Source organism: Carcharodon carcharias, chromosome 9, assembly GCF_017639515.1.
Source record: "Carcharodon carcharias isolate sCarCar2 chromosome 9, sCarCar2.pri, whole genome shotgun sequence".
Taxonomy (NCBI): domain Eukaryota; kingdom Metazoa; phylum Chordata; class Chondrichthyes; order Lamniformes; family Lamnidae; genus Carcharodon; species Carcharodon carcharias.
Genome location: NC_054475.1, coordinates 168,881,055 through 168,901,604, shown reverse-complemented (window position 1 = coordinate 168,901,604; position 20,550 = coordinate 168,881,055). Strand labels below are relative to the sequence as shown.

Sequence of the window (20,550 nt, the reverse complement as noted above, 5' to 3'; positions counted from 1 at the left end):
ATATCAAGAAATGGCTGAAGGCACTGGATACGGCAAAGGCTATAGGCCCTGACAATATTCAAGCAATAGTCCTGAAGACTTGTGCTCCAGAACTTGCCCGTACCCCTAGTTAAGCTGTTCCAGTGCAGCTACAACACTGGCATCTACCCAGCTATGGGGAAAATTGCCCAGGTATGTCCAGTCCACAAAAGGCGGGGCAAATCCAAGTGGCCAATTACTGCTCCATCAGTCTACTCTTGATCATCAGTAAAGTGATGGAAGGGGTCATCAACAGTGCTATTAAGCAGCACTTACTTAGCAATAACTGATGTTCAGTTTGGATTTCACCTGCGTCACTCAGCTCCTGACCTCACTATAGTCTTCGTTCAAACATAGACAAAAAAAACTAAACTCCAGAGGTGAGGTGAGAGTGCCTGCCTTTGACATCAAGGCAGCAGTTGATCAAGTGTGGCATCAAGGAGACTTAGTCAATGAGAATCAGGGTGAAAACTGTCCACTGGTTGGTGTCATACCTAGAACAAAGGAAGATGGTTGTGGTTGTTGGATGTCAATCATCTCAGTCCCAGGACATCACTGCAGGAGTTCCTCAGGGTAATGTCCTAGACCCAACCATCTTCAGCTGCTTCATCAATGACCTTCCTTCCATCATAATGTCAGAAGTGGGGATGTTCACTGATATTTGCACCATGTTCAGCACCATTCACGACTCTTCAGATACTGAAGTAGTCCATATCCAAATACAGCAAGAACTGAACAATATCCTTGCTTGGGCTGACAAGTGGCAAGTAACATTTATGCCACACAAGTGCCAGGCAATGACCATCTTCAACAAGAAGGAATTTAACCATTGCTCCTTTGCCCCTTGATGTTCAATCACTGAATCCTCCACTATCAACATCCTGGGGGTTACCATTGACCAGAAAATGAAATGGACTAGTCATATAAATACTGTGGCTACAAGAGCAGGGTAGAGACTGGCAATCCTGTGGTAAAAGGCTCACCTCCTGACCCCACAAAGCCTGTCCACCATCTACAAAGCACAAATCGGGAGTGTGATGGAATACTCCCCACTTGCCTGGATGAGTACAGCTCCAACAACACTCAAAAAGCTTGACACCATCCAGGGCAAAGCAGCCCCCTTGATAGGCACCCCGTCCACCATCTTCAACATTCACTCCCTCCACCACTGACGCACTGTAGCAGCAGTATGTACCATCTACCAGATGCACAGCAAGAGCTCATTGAAGCACCTTAGGCATCATCTTCCAACCCACGGCCACTGCTATCTACAAGGATAAGGGCAGCAGACAGATGGGAACACCAACAACTTGAAGTTTCCCTCCAAGTCACAAACCATCTTGGCTTGGAAATATATCGCCATTCCGTCACTGTCGCTGGATCCCTAACAGCACAGTGGGTGTACCTACACCACATGAACTGCAGCGATTCAAGAAGGCAGCTTACCACCACCTTCTCAAGGGCAACTAGGGATGGGCAACAAATGTTGGCCTAGCCAGCGATGCTCACATCTCATGAATGAATAAAAGTATTGTTGCTATCAATGTATCTCCTTTTCCTCTTCTGTCAACCTGCGTGAAAATTATTCTTCTTTTTCTGAACAGCCCAGTTAGATTAGGAGGATCATGTCTTTCCAAATCAGTCTCAATGCCCAAGTGAAACCACAGGAATTCTGACTAGCCACAAGCAGGATTTCTCTACAAATCCATCATAATCTGAGGTAAATTGCCAGCAGTATTACAACTAATCCGACTATAAAACAGTACAAAACACCTCTTTCCAACCATAATGCTCTTTCTTTGTCCTTTTACCATAATCTGTGAACCCTCTCCAGATCTTACAAATTGGGTCAGTGCCAAGCAACAAGCATTTATCTTACCTTAATCCCCGGTCTGCAAACTGCTGTGAGGCATGTTTGTTACATTAACGGCAAGGCATCCAATGGTTCTGTCAGAGAGAACCTAACATCATCTGTCGGACATCCCCACTTTTTGGGGTCCGAGTTGCGTATCTGATCTGCAAACCTGACTTCAATCAGAATGTTATAACCCCTGGACAGCAGCCACGATAACAGGAATCAGGATTTTCCATTTCCGAGATAACCAATTGAATACAGTGTCGCAGATCTCCAAGTAATCGGCCTGCAGTGCCAGTTTCCCACAACAGTCCCACCTTCAGGCCATTTTCTTTCTGGAATGTTCTTCAGGGAGATGGCTACTGGCCCACAGGCAGCAGGTAACCCATTAGGGCCAATTAAAGGGCTATTAAGGTTACCCAGCCAAAACCAACTGGAATTTTCCAGTCACCATTTGGACCCCCCACCACTGGGGCCAATACAGGGCCAAGGGACAGGGGCATCTTCTTGGCAGTGGTGTGGTGGTGTTGTCACTGGGCTGGCAATCCAGAGACCCAGGGTAATGCTCTGGGGACCCAGGTTCAATTCCCACGATGGCAGATGGTGAAATTTGCATTCAGTAAAAGCCTGGAATTAAAAGTCTAATGAAAGCCAGGAAACCATTGCTGATTGTCCGAAAAACCCAGCTAGTTCAATGATGTCCTTTAGGGAAGGAAGTGTGCTGTCCTTACCTGGTCTGGGCCTACATGTGATTCCAGACCCACAGCAGTGTGGTTGACTCTTAAATGCCCTCTGAACAAGGGCAATTGGGGGTGGGCAATAAATGCTGGCCAAGCCAGTGACACCCACATCCCATGAACAAATAAAAAAACTTCTGTCCTGCTAGGGACTACCTCCCACACCCACCATGGCTATCAGGCCACAGCTGCCAGAGGGCTTACCCCCTCCACAATGATGGCCTGGCAGCTGTGGACTTTCAATGGTGAAAACTTTAGAACTCTCTTCACAGAACGGTTGTTTGGTGAGGTGCCCGCTCTCGTTTTGTTACCCGCATTGGCAGGTCCCACCTCAGACTGAGAGGCTGCCGAAGTATCATTGCTGGAGAACCTCCTGTTGGCTCTCAAGCCTCAGAAGCCCACCCACCGCAAATTGGCCTGATGGTCAAAAAAAAAAAAATCATTTTGGGTATCAGGCGCAACACAACACGGAACCTGGACCAGGAAATTCACCTGACAGCCAGAAGCTGCAGTGTGGTGGGTTTAATCCACATCACATTAAAACAAGACAATGAAAAAAATCTCCCAGCCATATCGCCTGATCTTTAAATTAGGATGTCTTCCTATATTAAAGATGACATATATATATATATATTCTAGCCACTCAGCTGCAACTGTAAGAACTATCCACTGAGTCCAATCTCCTGCCCTTTCCCCATAGCCTTGACTTTATTTCACCTTTCCAAAGGCCACTGCCTTTGATCTCTCTCTGTGGCAACAGACTGAAATTAAACCAGTGTGTTCACAACCCTGGAGTCATATTTGACTCCCAGATGAGCTTCCAACCTCATATTCACGCTATCATTAAGGCCACCAATTTCCACTTCCACAACATTCGCCCACCTCAGCTCATCTGCTGCTGAAACCCTCATTCACGCCGACATCGCCTCTAGTTCCAGACCGCACTTTCCCGGGCACAGCAACTGACTGTGTGGGAAAGAAACAATCCCCACTCTGTTTCTTTTGTTAATGACTTTAAAACTGTGTCCTTTTGATCTTCCTTTCAGTGGAAACAGTTCCTCCTTATTCACTTATCAAAGTTCTTCATGATTTGGAAATCTCCTTTCAAACTTCTCTGCTCTAAGGAGAACAATACCAGGCTCTCCAATCTATCGCAACTCAAGTCCTTCATCTCTAGTATCATTCTAGTAAATCTCCTGGCCAAGGCCTCAACATCTTTCCCAAAGTGTGGTGTCCAGAATTGGACACAATACTCCAGCTGGGGCCGAACCAGCGATCTAGAAAGGTTTGACATAACTTTCTTGTGGTAATTTGGTTACCGCATCTAATGACTGTCTATCATTCAAAAAGAGTTGAAGTAAAAGTATCGGCCTCCTGACTATAAATATCATGATAAAATATAGTACAATGAGTGGATCAACCAGCCTATACTTAAACCAGAAATTACATCATCACTGGGGGAGAGGTGTGTTGTTTTAGAGATTAACAAGCCCACTCAAACTCCATAGTGCCTCAGACTCAACAACCTAAAGATTCATTAGACTTACAACAAATCTAATGCTAAGCACCTGCTACTAGGTTTTATTCATTTTCAAATGTCAACTGAATTGATCTGTGCCTCTCCAGTAACAAGATACACCTGTGTGGGCAGCAGATTCTATTCTAGTCAGCTATTTAAATTAATCTATGTTCCTATGTAATCCACTGCACTGTTAGTCAATAAACACATTGCTACCGGAGACCCAATGAGAAACATTTCATTTTCAGAGTTACCCAAGTATACTATGTATAGTAGACTCAAGTAAAAGAGTGTGATGGAATACTCCCCATTTGCCTGGATGAGTGCAGCTCCCACAACACTCAAGAAGCTCGACACCATCCAGGACAAAGCAGCCCCACTTGATTGGCACCACCTCCACAAACATTCACTCCCTCCACCACCGACGCACAGTAGCAGCAGTGCACACCATTTACAAGATGTGCTGCAGGAATTCACCAAGGCACCTTCCAAACCCACAACCTCTACCATCTAGAAGGACAAGGCCAGCAGAGGGATGAAAACACCACCACCTGGAAGTTCCCCTCCAAGTCACTCACCATCCTGACTTGGAACTATATCGCCGTTCCTTCACTGTCGCTGGACCATAACCCTGGAGTTTCCTTGCAAACAGCACTGTGGGAGTTTGTACAAGTTCAAATGGGCCATCACCATCTCAAGGGTAGCTTGGGATGGGGAACCAGTGCTGCCCTTGCCAGCAACGCCTATACCTCCAGGATGAATTTTTAAAATTACAACAATTTACCATATTTTCTACAATACAGCAGTGATTTCAATGTACTTCATTGGCTATAAAGTGTGTGGGAACATCCTGATGTCATGAAAGTTGTTATATAAATGGTAGTTCTTTTGAATTACATCTCGCTCTTATTGAAGCCATTTGTATTCCAATGATCAATGTGAAGAATGCCCTATGGGAGGGAAGGAGGGGAGGTGGGAAAGGTTGGGAGAGCAGTGGCAGGGAGAAGATAGACAAGGGCAGAAGGGCAGAAGGTCAGAAAGAACTTGTATTTATATGGCGCCTTTCACAACCTCAGGAAATCGCAAAGCGCTTTGCAGCCAGTGAAGTATTTTTGAAGTGTGATGTAGGAAACACAGTAGCTAACTTATGCACAGCAAGATCCCACAAACAGCAATGTGATAATGACCTGATCATTTGTTTTTGTGATGTGGGTTGAGGAATAAAAATTGGTCAGGACACCAGGAAGAGCTCAACTGTTCTCCTTCCAAAATAACGCCATGTCACTTTTACATTTGCCTGAGAGGGCAGATGGGGGCCTCGATTTAACACCTCATCTGAAAGGCAGCACCCCCAACACTGCAGCATTCCCTCAGTGCTTCACTGGAACATAAAGCTTCATTTTTGGGGCTCAAGTCTTTGGAGGGGGTCTTGAACTCCAGTTTTCAGACTCAGGGGTGAGAGTGACACCCACTGAGTCACAGGAGATTGGGTGGGGGGGGGGGGGGTGCGGGGAGAACAGAGGAAAGCAGCATTTGGAAGGGATTTCAGGACTGGAGTAGACTGCAGATAGAAGATGGAATAAGGGATATATAAATGAAGAAGAGGATCTGAAATTTATTGTTTCGGGGGAGGGGGCTGAAGAGGGAACGTCAACCAGGGGATTGGGAATACAAACCCTGTTGCAGGGTTGCAAACAAGCAGCAGAACTTTGTGCAGGCTGATTTTAATGCAGGATGGGAGACGAACAATGGAAGTATTGGCCTAGTGAAATCTGCAGGTGGCAAAAGGCATGGATGACAAGGGTCATGAACTGAGAGGATCAATTACAAAAACTGGGTGTTTTTTTTTATTATTCATTCACGGGATGTGGGCGTCGCTGGTTGGACCAGCATTTATTGCCTATCCCTAGTTGCCCTTGAGAAGGTGGTGGTGAGCTGCCTTCTTGAATCGCTGCAGTCCATGTGGTGTAGGTACACCCACCGTGCTGTTAGGGAGAGAGTTCCAGGATTTTGACCCGTCAGTGGTGGAGATTCTGCAGAGAATGCAAATAGGCAGGCTCAGTTTGTAAAGAATGTGGGGTTTAAAGCTCAGCTCAGGGCCGGGTAGATTGCAAAACTGTTTCAGCCCAGGACTGGGGCTAAGGGGGGAGATGGGAATCAATGCCCAAGGGAACTGAACAATGGCCGTGGTCTTCTGAAGGTTACTTTCTGTAAATCAGCATTGGGAAGATTGGGACTTTCAGCTTCCATGTGAAATGAGCAGAAGCAGCTGAAAGGTACCCCCCATAACCAGTACTGCGGGCTTAGGGGGAGGGAGGGGTATTTAGCAACCTGCTTCACTTCAATAGACAGTGGGCTGCAGGAAAAAAAAGTCCATTTCACTGCAGAGATTGGTGGAATTGGCCAGCTCTTGCTCTGAGCTAACTAGCCAGTCAGAGGCAGGAAGAGTAGGGTGAGGGGAAGATGGGGTAGCTGATCGCAGTCCGCAGTATTTTTGTGGATATCCCCCCCCCCCCCCCCCACCAAGCATTCCACAAAGGGTGAGTGATTAACAGCTCAAATATGGCATGAAAAATGGGACATCTTCCTATCCATCTTCACACGTCGCCATGAAATGTCAACAAGCAGAGGTAATATCCCCTGAACATCTCATGGAAACGTGGCACCTCTGACAATGCAGCACTCCTTCGGACTGTGGTGCAATGTCAGCCTGGGTTAAACTGTTGTTTCAACCGTAGCAAACTGAGAAAGAAGTGTCAATAATTCAGGTTTTCTCAATGCTAACTTCAGGTCACTGTTGCGGTTGTCTCATGAGAGCCCTGTACAGCAAGGTCTATTATCAAGAGCTGACTATGAGGTTTGATGGTTCTTCAAACACAAAAGCAATCTTAAGTTCACTTTTAGAGACACTGGAATAGATCAAGAATTATTACTTGGCTGAATAACGGCCTCGCAGAGAATTACTTGTAATATGAGTAACATGGATCAGCATAGGTGCCCTTTATTAATGATTATCAATCTTGTGTCAGTTTGTCCTGCTTATATTAAGAAACATTTTCAGCCTCTATACAATTAGATTGCAATTGCTGCTCTAACCAAATTATTTGCTATGTGAATGGTGGGTTATTGTAGAACTAGGTCAGCAAAATGGGGGATAGCGGGGGAGGAATAATCATCTTAAATGATGAATGGGACAACAGAAAATATAGCAATTAAAGTTTTGTAACTTCTAAAGTTCAGCCAATGAGAGTTTTGATGAAAGGACATGGGGCTAAAATGTTAACTCTGTTTCCCTCTCACCACAGCCGCAGAGTATTCCCCGCGTTTTCTGGTTTTAGTTCCGGTTTCCAGTACGCAGAGTATTGTGATTTGTTGTACGTGACTTTGAGCTCAGAAATTCATGCAGTGCAAGGAGGAGGCCCTTCGGCCCATCCTGCTGAACCTTTGAGAGTTATCCAACTTGACCCCCGTTCCCCTGCTCTTTCCCGTAGCCATGTAATACTTTCCTTTTCCAGTTTTCGATATTTCTGAAATGCTTTGAGATGTTTCTGAGGCTTGCTGAATAAACTCAATTCTTTCAGGCACGTCCTTCACAACTGAAACCCACGCATCGAGGACTGGGCTCCATTTGGAAAAGCTTTGCAATGACGCGGAGAAAAAGCAGATCTTTCGCAGGCCATCCCAAAACACTTCTCATAAAATAAGATTACTTGTGGAGTGCAGTCACTGCTGTTATGCAAGCACTGGAACAAGTATATAGAAGATTTCCAAGGAGAGTACCAGAACTGAGAGTTGCAACTATCAGGAAGGATTGAGTGGATTGGGGTTTCTTTCTTAGAAAAGGGAAGAGAGCCCTGATAGAGGCCGTTAAAATGGGTTGGGCAGGATACATGTGAGGACTTATGGCAGAATCCAAACCTAAGGGGTATGAATACAAGATAGTTACCAATAAATCCAGTAAGGAAATGAGAAGAAATTTCTTTATCAGAGTGGTTGGTATGTGGAATGTACTACCATCGCAAATGTGTGAGGCAGATAGCTTAGGTGCTTTCAATGGGAAACTTGAGGAGTACATGAGAGAAAAGGGGATAGAAAGACATGCTGAAAGACTGAGATGAGGTAGATGAAAAGTGAAGAGAAATGTGTGAACACTGGTTGTGCCAGCTGACCCTGTTTCAGTATTTTTATTCCTTATAAAGGTACCATTATTAGTGAATGAGATAACCATTTAGACAATTCATTTCTAATGAACCATTATATTGGATTTCCTTTAGAAAAGAGCCTGGAAGCACCTAAAAGTAATGAAAAACGTAACATTTCTATAGCACCTTTCACAGCCTCAGGATGTCACAAAGCATTTGACAGCCATTAACACACATTTGAAATTTAGTCACTGTTGTAATGTAGGAAACACAGCAAGATCCCACAAACAACAATGAGACAATGACCAGATAATCTTTTCTCACAATATCAATCCAGGGATAAAATTGGCCAGAACATGGAAGCGAACTCCCCTATCCTTCTTCAAAATAAAGCCATGGGATTTATGATGACCACCTGAGAGGTCAGTCAGAGAAAGCCTCAATCTTATCTGAAAAGCACAGGTCAGAATGAATGGGGGTTAGTAAACAACATGGTGCAGACAATTTGACTTTGGACAAGTTGGGAGTTTTAGAGAGACTGGTGGATAAAAAGCCTACAAGAAAAATGTTGAAGAAATCGAGTCTGAAGCTGATGAAGATCTCGGATAAGGTTTTCACCTCAAAATTCAATTGCGCTCTTTATCAAAGCAAGTTTTTCTGATCTTCCTTCCACAGGGTCAATCTTCTGCTCCACATTGTGAATAGTGCCATTACAGTTCTAGTTATACCAAAATAAGCTGAGATATACAAAGGGGGAATCAAAAATGGAAAACACTGCTAATGTTCCCATTCTAACAATGGGTATTGGTACAGGTTGCTGTTTGCCTCGAACTAATGCCTGGTAGAAATTATAGGTCACTGATGAAAGAAAGGTACTTTTCATGGAGAAGCACTTAAGTGCTGAAAGTATATGTTTGCTTCAGTTCTGTTCCAGCACTGAAATGTTTTCATCGTTTTATGCTTCATTCTATCTGTAAAATGTCATAATAATTCTTGGGTTTCACCCTGGTAAACTTTGCTATTTACTGACTCTCACTTTCACTTGACCTGCATCATTCAGATGTGACATTAAACCAAGACCCCATCCACCCTGTTGGATTGACATAAAAGATCCCATTGTCACCACCTCAACCAGGGCAGTTCTCCTCAGGTTCCTGGCCAATAGCTGTCTGTCAACCAACATCACTAAAACAGAACACCTGATCATTATCTCATTTACTTTTCATGTGGGTCTTCACCTAGGATACACAACACACAAGCAGCCCTTTCGGCCCCAATAGTCTGTGCTGACGTTGATGTGCAATTGCCATCATATTCAGGCAAATCCCAGATATTATGGGCGGAATCGTCCCAGAATTGCACCAAGTGTGGTAGCGGGTGGGGAAAATGACACTTTATGCGCCAGCCACAATGGCGGCTTTTCAGATTGTATCGTCCCAAATCCACAGCATGAATTATGCGCTCCCAGGATACACGCCATTTCGATGGTGGGCAGGCTCCGATTTGTCCGCCATGCCATCACCCCATTGCTTCATCAGGCCAGGCACCACATTTAAAGTACAGCCACACTCAGTGCCTCCAGCCCAGGACTGCAGCAAAGAAGACATGGCCCTGAAAAGCAGGAATACTCAGCCCTCGGGAGCATTTTGGACATTGTGGAGGCCCGCTGTGATGTCCTCTACCCCTGCTATGGTTGCAGGAGGGGCAGCAATCTCACCACTCCGGGCTTGGGAGGCGATGGCAGTGGTGATCAGTGCCAGTGCTGCACAGAAGAGGTTGACCATCCAATGCCGATAGTGGATGAATGATCCCATCCATACAGCCAGGGTAAGGCAATTATCTCATCACTCTAAACTCACACACTCACAAGCCCGTCACACATTCGCTGGCATCTCACTCACTGACAGCACAAGGGACATCACCACTCACTCTCTCACACTCATGCTCACAGGTCCATCTGGACTCATCTCCTCTGGAGGCTGCCTCCTCAGCCCTCACTGCCCCCCCTTGAGGCACTTGCACAGATCAACTTGTGCCCCTACACACACACACACCCTGAGATACCCCCCTTCCCCATGAGCCCCCCTAATAGTGATGCAGTGCTGTCTGTGAAGCCTGGCACTGGTGGCTGCAAGTGCTGCCTGAAGCAAGTCCCAAGCAAAGTGCAGCCCACCAAGTATGTATGCTGTTGTGAAACACGTCAGCGAGTGGGCAGACGATCTGGGTGGGGGGGTGGGGCGGGTATGAGTCCAGCGGGCTGGCCTTACGATGAGATGCTGACGTATTACGATGAGGTTCCTGACATCTGATGGTGGGGAATGTGGTCGGCCATCGAAGGGCTGAGCGGACGATCGTAAACTGGTTTTGTGACGTTGTGAAGCTGATTTTTGGCCTTCTTGCCAGATTGTCCACTCACGCCGCCAGAGATGCCTTACGCCAATGGGCACGGAAAATCCCGGCCTAAGGATTAGTCTTGAAATGATTGGTATAAATCTGTTCTGTGTTCCTCATCTGTATTTTGTTGGCTATTTTTTGTTCCTCTTCCAGGAGATTACATAGAATCTACAACACAAAAACTGGCCATTCAGCCTGACAGGTCTATGCTTGTGTACATGCTGCACAGAGCCTCCCCACCCCCACCCTTCTTCATCTCAAAATCACTACATCCTCCTAATCATTTCTCACTTATGTGTTTATCCAGATTCCCCTTAAATGCATCTTTATTATTCACTGCAACCACTCCACGTGACAGGGGGTTTTACATCCTCACTACTCTCTGGGTCAGGAAGTATATCTCTAATAGTTGTTTGGCAGCACAAAGCTTGAGAATCACTGAAAAAAGACACATGTCAAAATACAGGGATTTTTCTTGCTCAAACCTCTGGAGTAGGACTTGAACCCACAACCTTCTAACTCAGAAACAAGTGTGCTACCAACTGAGCCACTGAATTAAACAGCAAAGAGGTCACGCTGTGTCCGTGTGGATGGATTATTTGAATTAGGTCAGAGAGAACAAGAAGACATGTGTATAATTTATGTAGGTAAAGAACTAGGTTAGATGCCAGAAGGTTTTTCTTTGTACAGAGACTCTTGAGCCATTGGAATAAGTTGCCAGTTTGTGGTTGGATTGCCAACTCTCCGTGTAGTTTGCTAAGTAGCTGAACAACTTCATGGGCTATTATTGAATATGACAGCATACAAAAAAGTAGGTGAGATATTGGAGGATGTGTCTCATGGTCACAATATATGAGTCCTGGGACTCACATTGATTGGGTGGAATTGTAAGGCCCCATCGCACGGGGGAAGGGCTGTAAAATGAGGCGAGCCATTCAAAGGTCCGTTAACTTTGGCAGGACCATAAAATCCCATCGGCATAAAATTCCACCTCTTGCTTTCAGAAGTTGGAAAGGAATTTCCCAGACTCATTTTCTTCCTGAATTGCCCTAGGGTTGTCCCGTGGGTTACTTTTGCCTCTCTCTCTCGAGAGAGAGAGAGATTATGGAGTTAGGGGATGTTGGGAATCATGATAACCAGTTGCAACATCGCTGAATGGGACAGACTCGATGGGCCAGTTGGTCTTTCCCTGTTCTTAATTTCCGTATGTTCATTTCAAAGCACAGACACACTGAAGCTACAACCATATTTGACCTAAAATGTTACTGTAGACTTTCTGTAATGAGTTTGCAACAAATGACAATTGCTAATGACTGAACTGAATAATTAAGAATAAGTGATTGCAGGTGCTTTTTACAATCTTGCCCAGATATAGGAAATTCATAATGAACTCAAGATTTCTGGATCAAAACACTTAATGGCTAAAATAGATTTTTTACACATAGTAACTAACTGAAAGTAATTGTCAGGTAATTTAACCTTTTGAGGGTTTCAGTAAAGCTAATGGAATTATTTGCAGCCAAAGAAGTGTTTTTGAAGTGTAGTCGCTGTTGTAATGGAGGAAATGCAGCAGCCAATTAGCACACAGCAAGCTCCCACAAACAGCAATGTGATCATGAACAGATAATCTGCAATATTTCTCAATAATGAGGCCTAAATATTGGCCTGGACACTTGGGGGAACTCCCCCTGCTCTTCTTCAAAGTAATGCCAGGGGATCTTTTACATCCACCTAAGATGGCAGGTGGGACTATGGCTTAACAATCTATCTGAAAGATGGCACCACCAACAGTGTAGCACGCCCTCAGTACCAGCACTGGAGTGTCAGCCTGCATTTTGTGCTCATATCTCTGGAGTGGGGCTTGAACCTATAAACTTCTAACTCAAAAGGGGAGAATGCTACCCACTGAAGTCATGACTGGTATGAGAGTGAATTGGCTAAACTGGGATTATTCTAAACTTTTGACGTTAATGAAAACCAGGTGACATTGCATCGGGCACCTGTTATTTCCATTAAGCTCTCCTGATTTTCCCCATGGTGTATCTCGAGGGGCCAGATAATCCCCGTTTTACACTAACAGCCGAAGTTAAAGTGAACCCATCTATTCTCAGGATAGTGTTTTATGGTTGTCTAAACTCTTTTATTTTTACTTTCAGACATGATATTTGAATAAGCATTCCATTGATAACACTGATGTGATCTTTCAGGATTTTAACATATTAAACATGGCAATCGTTAATCAAAGCATGCAGTGCAAATATAACAATACAGGTATTTTCAGCAATTGAACAGGTTGGGATTTTTCACAATGAACAAGCACTGCTTCTACATTCTTTGAGCCTTCCCTCCAGTATAATATCAAATGCAGATGTGTCAAACACAATGCTAATGGCAGTGATCACTACATGTAATATATAGCTTTCAGACAACAGGTAGTCTTCACAAGGTGCTGCTAGGCTAACAATTGCTTTCTATCTGCACTATTATGAATGTTTAACCATAAAAGAACAGCTGGTTCCTGACTGCTCCAGAGAACGGTATTAATTTGCTGTTCTGACAAACAGTCTGACCCTAACACATTAACCCATCTTTTATCTACGGACGCTCACATTTCTGCTGCATATTTCCAGCACTTTAGGAACATAGGAACAAGAGGAGGCTATTCAGCCCCTCGAGCCTGTTCTGACATTTAAAGAGATCATGACTGATCTGAGACCTAACTCCTGTTACCCACATTTGCCCCATTTCCCGTGATAACTTTGTACAACAAAAATCTACCAATTTCAGTTTAATATTAACAATTATTAATATTAATAATTAATCCAGCATAAATTGCCATTTGTGGAAGAGAGTTCCAACGTTCTACCACCTTTATTGTGTAGAAGTCCTTCCTAATTTCACTCCTGAATCACCAGGCTCTGATTTTTTAACCATGTCCCATAGTCCTAGGCTCCCGAACCAATGGAAATAGTTTCTACCCACCCTATCCATTCCCCTTAATATCATGAAAACTGCAATCAAATCCAGCTAAATTCCAGAGAATACAACCCCAGTTTATGTCATCTCGCTATATAATTTAATCCTTGAAATACGGGTAGCATTCTGATAAATCTACGCTGCGCTCCCTCCAAGGTCAGTATACCCTTTTCAAGGTGTGATACGCAGAACTATTCACAGTGTTCCAGCTGTGGTCTAACTAGGATTTGTACAATTGTAGTATTTACTTTACTGGGCTGGTAATCCAAACAGCTGAATTAATAATCCAATAAAACATTGAGTTCAAATCCCACCATGACATGAAAATCTAGAAGTAAAAGGCTGATATTAGTGATTTAAGAAGGTGTTGAATTGCTGTAACAACATAATTGCTTCACAAATGTCCTTTAAGGAAGAAAACATTCTGTCTTTACTCAGCCTAGAATTTCATAACTGCCCTCTGAAGTAGCCAAAATTATATCAATCCACATGGACTGAAGAAGTTCAATAAGGAGGTCCACTGTCTTCTCAGGGCAACTAGGGCCTAAGTAATAAATGCCAGCTTTGCATGAGATACCCACATTCAAGAATAAATTAAAACAAATATTCCCATGCACGGTCTGCCTCGGGCCTCACTCTGACCCCTCCTTTCATCACAATCCCAATCACCTACCCCGAATGTTCGCCTTCTCTGCATCTCCAAAACTTGGCACTCCAAAGCTCTTTTACCCCCGTCGGCTCTATTTATCTCTCCCATTGCTTCAGAGCTGACATAGGCTTTGCCCAGCCTCTTATTACATGCTCAACACCTTCCTGTAATCCTACCCCCTTTGCACTTTCTTTCTTATGTATAAAGGATTTGCCTTTATAAAGCACCCTTCACGATCATCGTACTTTTGAAGTGTGGCCACTGTTGTAATCCACAATTCTACTTCCAGCTAGGTTGTGTGGTAGTTACAGAAATGGGATTTTACAATCTCTTGAAGCATGCCAGTCATTATGTTTTAGGGCATGAGTGGAACTCGCTCCAATAAATTCCTGTCTACGGGGCGGGGGATGCGATCGGTCACCATAATAATATAGGAGCTCAGTAGAAGTGCGCAAGGTTACTCTCAGTATCTATGAAGAGAACAGGTAAGTTAACAAGTTGGAGGTAGGTCTACATCTGAAATGTTAACCTGTTTGTTGCCTCCACATCTGCTGCCTGACCTGCTGAGTGCTCCCAGCACTTTCACTTTGCTAGTTGCACAAAGGTTGTTTCTATTCCTTAAGAAACTACGACCTGGATTGTTATGATCTAGAATGCACTGCCTGAAAGGGCAGTGGATTTGGATAAGCACTTGCAAAGGTAGGGCAATGGAGAGAGTAATGGAGTGGGACTAATTGAAGAGCTCTTTCCAGGAGCTGATGTAGTTACAATGGGTCAAGAGGTCTCCTCCTGTACAATTTCATAATTCTACAACTTCAGCTTCAATAATTCAAACAAAATCAAACAAGGGTGATTTTAGGAAGCTGAAACATCTTAGGTGTGACCTTTTAATCTCTTCATAATTTCAGAAGATCACTGAAGTGAAATGGATGTGATAACATTAAGATTAAAATCAATTAAAACATTTACAGCAGCAACTTGCATTTATTCAAGACCTTTAACCTAGAAAAATGCACCAAGGTGCTTCACAATTCTATAATCAAACCAATTTAGTACCAAGACCTATGATGATATAAATTAGGTCAGATGATCAAACCTTGGTCAAAGAGGTAGGTTTTAGAAAATATCTTAAAGACAGGAAGACATGTAGATAGGCAGAGAGTTTTTTGGAGGGAATTCCAGAGTTTAAGGAACTGGTGGCATGGCCAGCAATAGTGGCATAATTGAAATCGGAGATGCAAAGAAGCCAGAATCGGAGGAGTGCAGGAATCTCAGACAGCCGGAGGGCTGGAAGGGGTTACGGAGAGCAGGAGGAACAAGGCAGAGCACAATTCTCCAGAAAATCATATAGGCTGAAAAAGTATCATTTTTTCAAATTTGTCAGCTGGACCTACTATACTTAAGAGAGGTAGTCAATCCTACCAGATCTAGTGAGTGTTTGAGAGCTGTAAAGGGATTCCCACTGGGCCTCAACTGTTCTGTGTTCCACTGAGCCCTTCCAAGGGAGGAATCTCCCAGGGATTTCTCCCCAGTCTGCTCCCTCAATATCTGCATGGCCAGAGAAGACTCATCCATACCCTTCCCCCAAATACCCCACAGAACGTTAATGGTCACATCCCAATGGAACAGAGTCTCAGGGGAGCTGGACTCTGAATCAAATTCCACCTCACACACTAAGATAAAAACAAAATACTGCAGATGCTGGAAATCTGAAACAAAAACAAAAATTGCCAGAAAAACTCAGCAGGCCTGACAGTATCTGTGGAGAGGAAGACAGAGTTAGTGTTTTGAGTCCGTATGACTCTTTATACATTAGCTCTGTCTTCCTCGCCACAGATGCTGTCAGACCTGCTGAGTTTTTCCAGCAATTTTTGTTTTTGTTCCACCTCACACACTGCTGCTCTCTCGAGCCCTAGGGACTAGGGACCATAGTATATTACCCAAAACGTGCTGAATTTTCTCAAGTCAGTTAACATACAATTAACATTTATGTGACAGAGAGAGAGAAAGGATAATTAGAAGAGGGAGAAAAGAGAGTGCAAGGACAGAAAGGTGGAAGAGTTTAGAAGAAGGGAGGAAGACAAAGAGAAAGGAAAGAGAGGCACAGAAAAAGCAAGAATCCAATCAAACTGTCTTAAATATTGTGGAATGGCTGAGTAAACCTTTTAACTCTCTATAAATAGTCTATGCTGTCTAAGATGCATTTGGTTGAGCAGATGATGGTTGCAATAGAACTAAAGAAATAACACAAATAAATAATACAAATAATAAATTGGGACAAAGCATATTTATGGATGAGTTTACACTGCCAGTCAGGGAAATTGTTACTGAGGATAGCTTCACTGACTATGTCTAAGACATGCACACAATTTGTTTTATTGATCATTGGAGAATGGACCTGTAGAAAATCTGTGAATGAAAGGGAAATAAATAGAGCTCACACAAACATTTATGTGCTGTACTCTCTTACTGGTTTAAAGTTTAATAAGACAGAAACCTGTGTTGCAAACCATGGTGTGTGTGAATCTTGTGATGCACAAGTATTGGTGTTGAAAATTCACACTGTCTGCTTCCAGAAAATTCCATCTGAAGGATCAACTGTCTGTAACAATAGCTGAAAGTTGTTGCATCAGATTGCTTTTTTTGTTACTGTATATGGTATGCACTCAACATGGGCTTAGGTCTGATCGCAAGCAAAGTACAAATGCTTAAACACACACAAATTCCTCTCACCACTTTTCTAACAGACCCATTACCCCACCAAGTTTTTGTGACCTACCATCACCCACGGCTTTACCAGTTTTACCAATGAAGTTTGTTCTAAGCGTTGCAACAGTTTATTTTGTACAATATCAACCAGTGTGCCTTTATATTGGTTTGTAAGTCTCCACAATTCTGATCATTCATCCCAGCTTTTATTCAGTCCATCTGTGCCCTGTGGGGAAATATCAATGGCAGTTTTGGGTGGATGAAACTGGCTTCATCTGGGCACATGGGTCACCGGGAGACAATTAGTATAGTTTCAATTCCACTTTGTTCTATTCTGCAATCGCATTTTATAAATACAGACCACACGTTAAATTCATATACAAACTGCTGTCAGTTCACCTCAGCGAAACTCCAGGGAAAGCTGGATGTGAAGCCTGCAAGGCTGGTCTCACCATCCCTGGTGGATAAACTGTGCTCCTGGCTGAATTTATGTTGCAGATGCCCATCAGCTGTGCTATGGGTCTGTGCCCTGTCTGGATTCTGCCTGTTTGGGACTCCACACAGTTTCTCAGGGGGATTACTGCAAGTGATGATGCAGGCACAGGGAGAGCTGACCTCCCAGGTGCTAACACTCCCAGAGAGTTGCAAAGGAGGAATCCCAACTGCATAGGAAATAGCAGGTGAGTTTAAAAGACAGCATGAAGGGTTCAATGGATGGAACACGCCCGCTCCATCCTTTGTAAACCAGGCGCATGGAGGTACATTACACCCAGTGTTCAACCAAACTCCTGTAAGACCCTCACTCACAAATTTCCACCTCTGGAGTCAGATTACAACTTGAATCCAGATTTACACCGAGTGTAACAGTGGCTTGATGCAGATTTTATACTGTAAGGAGTCCCCCACCCCTTTGACTCTTCAGGTGTGATTAACAACCAGGAGTCAGAGGTGCTTCTGTGGACTCCAACACTACCCTGTGGCCAGAGAGAGCGTATCACAGTCTCTTGTCAGGGAGCTAGTTTCAGAAGTAAAATAGCCTGTGTTCTCAGGTTATTCACGGACCGAGTAAACTGGAAAACTTGAAGGGAAAGTGTTTTCGCTGTAATGAGGGCCCTTTTTATAAGCATTGGTCGGGCGTTAAATTCTCAGATGCAGCCCCAACGCCCTGGATCTGCGGCAACTGACCTCAATCATCTAACTAGGGGATCCGGGATCCAAACACTTTTGTTTGCTCTCCGGGCCATCCCAGGCTCTCTCTCTCTCTCTCTCTACCTCTCTCTCTCTTTCTCACTAAACCCCGTCACCATAGCAATCGTTAGCATCAGGATGGTGAACAAAGCAGGTATCAAGTCGCTGAGTGAGAGACCAATTGGGAGAAATTTTGGTTCAGGGGAAGGGCTGAGAGGGGTGGGGGTGGAGGGTCTCCCTTAACGGGAATATAAATATCATGGTTGCAGAACCCACCCCTACCACACCCCCACCCCCCCCCCCCGCCCCCCTCCTGGGGTTATCCCCTCACCCAGCCAATGCCGCCTTCCACCCCGAGGGGCACAGCACGATCCCAGCGTCATCCGTTCCGCTCTGGCTGCAACTCCTGCTTACCTTTGCCGGCATCCTTTTCTTCCTTTGGTTTGGTCACTTTTCCGCTCATAGATCCCAGTTTGGATGCGTGATTCCTAAACGGGCTTTGGAAAGAGGGATTGAGGCAAGGTAAAAGAATCCAAGGCGGTCAGGGCGAGTGAGAGTGGAGAGTGTCCAGCGATCCGCACAGGCACAACCGAGACTCTCTCACTCTCTCTCTCACTCTCTCTCTCTCTGTCTGTCTCTCTGTCTGTCTCTCTGTCTGTCTCTCTGTGTGTCTCTTTATTCCGCCGGTGCTGGGGGTCTCTCCCTGTCTGCCCGGGCTTTACGCTGCTGCTGTTGCTGCTGTTGATGGGAAAACCTGTCGGAGAGAGCAGAGCAATAGCCGTGATGTGAATCACACATCCCTCTCCATCTCTCCTTCCCCCACCACCACCCCCCCCGAAAAAAAAAATCACCCCCTCCCTCCTCTCTGACGTTCAGTCCCCTCGTCACACCCTGAGCAGCTCCTCAATGCCTCTCGGGCAGAGTGGAGGAGCCCAGCACAAACTGAATCTTATCCCACATTTTGCCACTCCTGCCAATTCCACTTCTAGATACACGCGCAGCAAAATATATATAGTTCAGAAAGCATCCCAAAGCCAATTGCCTGCGATTAACATGTCAGCATTTTCTCTCGCTCACACACACAGACGCTATATTTTATATCCAACTCGCCATTTTAAGAGATTGTTTTTATTTCCCCCCCCCCCCAATCTATCTATTATTTCTTACCTTATTTCCGCCCTTTGTTTGGGTGATGACGGTGTGAGGGGGCGTCTGCTCCTGAAAGCCTAAACCTCACTCTATATGAACACCCCACCCCACCCCCCCCCACACTAACACACCCCCCCCACACACACACACACACACAACACCCCCCCAACTAACACACCCCCCCCCAACTAACACACCCCCCCCCAACTAACACACCCCCCCCACACACACACACACACACAACACCCCCCCACACTAACACACCCCCCCCACACTAACACACCCCCCCCACACACACACACCCCCCCCACACACACACACACACACAACACCCCCCCACACTAACACACCCCCCCACACACACACACACAAACCCCCCCACACACACCCCCCCCACACACACACACACACAACACCCCCCCACACTAACACACCCCCCCCCACACACACACACACAATCCCCCCCACACACACCCCCCCACACACACACACACACACACAACACCCCCCCCCACACACACCCCCCCACACACACACACACAATCCCCCCCACACACACCCCCCCACACACACACACACCCCCCACACACACACACCCCCCTCCCCCCACCACACACACACACCCCCCCAACACACACCCCCCTCCCCCCACCCCACACACCCACACACAACACCCCCCCCCCACACACACCCCCCACACACACACACACCCCCCCCCCACACACACACACACCCCCAACACACACCCCCCTCCCCCCACCACACACACACACACACAACACCCCCCCACACTAACACACCCCCCCCACACACACACACACAAACCCCCCCACACACACCCCCCCCCCACACACACACACCCCCCCACACACACACACCCCCGCCCCCCCCAACACACACCCCCCTCCCCCCACCACACACACACACACACGCTTCGCCCTGGCTCAGTTCTACAGGATCCCTGCAATAGGGGGGGTGGTGGCGGGTGAAAGAGGAGCTGGTGCTGCACAGGGACAGAGGGAGTGAAGCAGAGGCAAGAGGGAGAGAAACGGCACAGATGGAGCAGGATGAAGGCTGGAGGGGAGTCTAGAGAGAGAGAGAGAGAGAGAGAGAGACTGGGCACCCTGGGGAGAGTCTCGTTCCGGCAGAGATAGGCAGAAAGAGAAAGACTGGTTCTGGGACCAAACAGCCGCTAATTAGCTGGAGACGACAAA

At 45.5% G+C, this 20,550-nt stretch overlaps 1 protein-coding gene across 4 annotated transcripts in view; it reads right to left on the bottom strand.

Annotated features, from left to right (window-relative positions):
• The window catches only part of fgf13a (fibroblast growth factor 13a), a 638,247-nt gene extending 619,274 nt beyond the window's left edge, over nucleotides 1-18,973 (bottom strand). For all 4 annotated transcript variants that reach the window (XM_041196414.1, XM_041196418.1, XM_041196415.1 and 1 more), the window contains exon 1: nucleotides 18,602-18,973. In XM_041196414.1, coding sequence (XP_041052348.1) covers nucleotides 18,602-18,650 — 49 coding nt within the window. In that variant the 5' untranslated portion in view covers nucleotides 18,651-18,973. The remainder of the gene's footprint in view (nucleotides 1-18,601) is intronic.
• Between the last annotated feature and the right edge of the window lie 1,577 nt (nucleotides 18,974-20,550).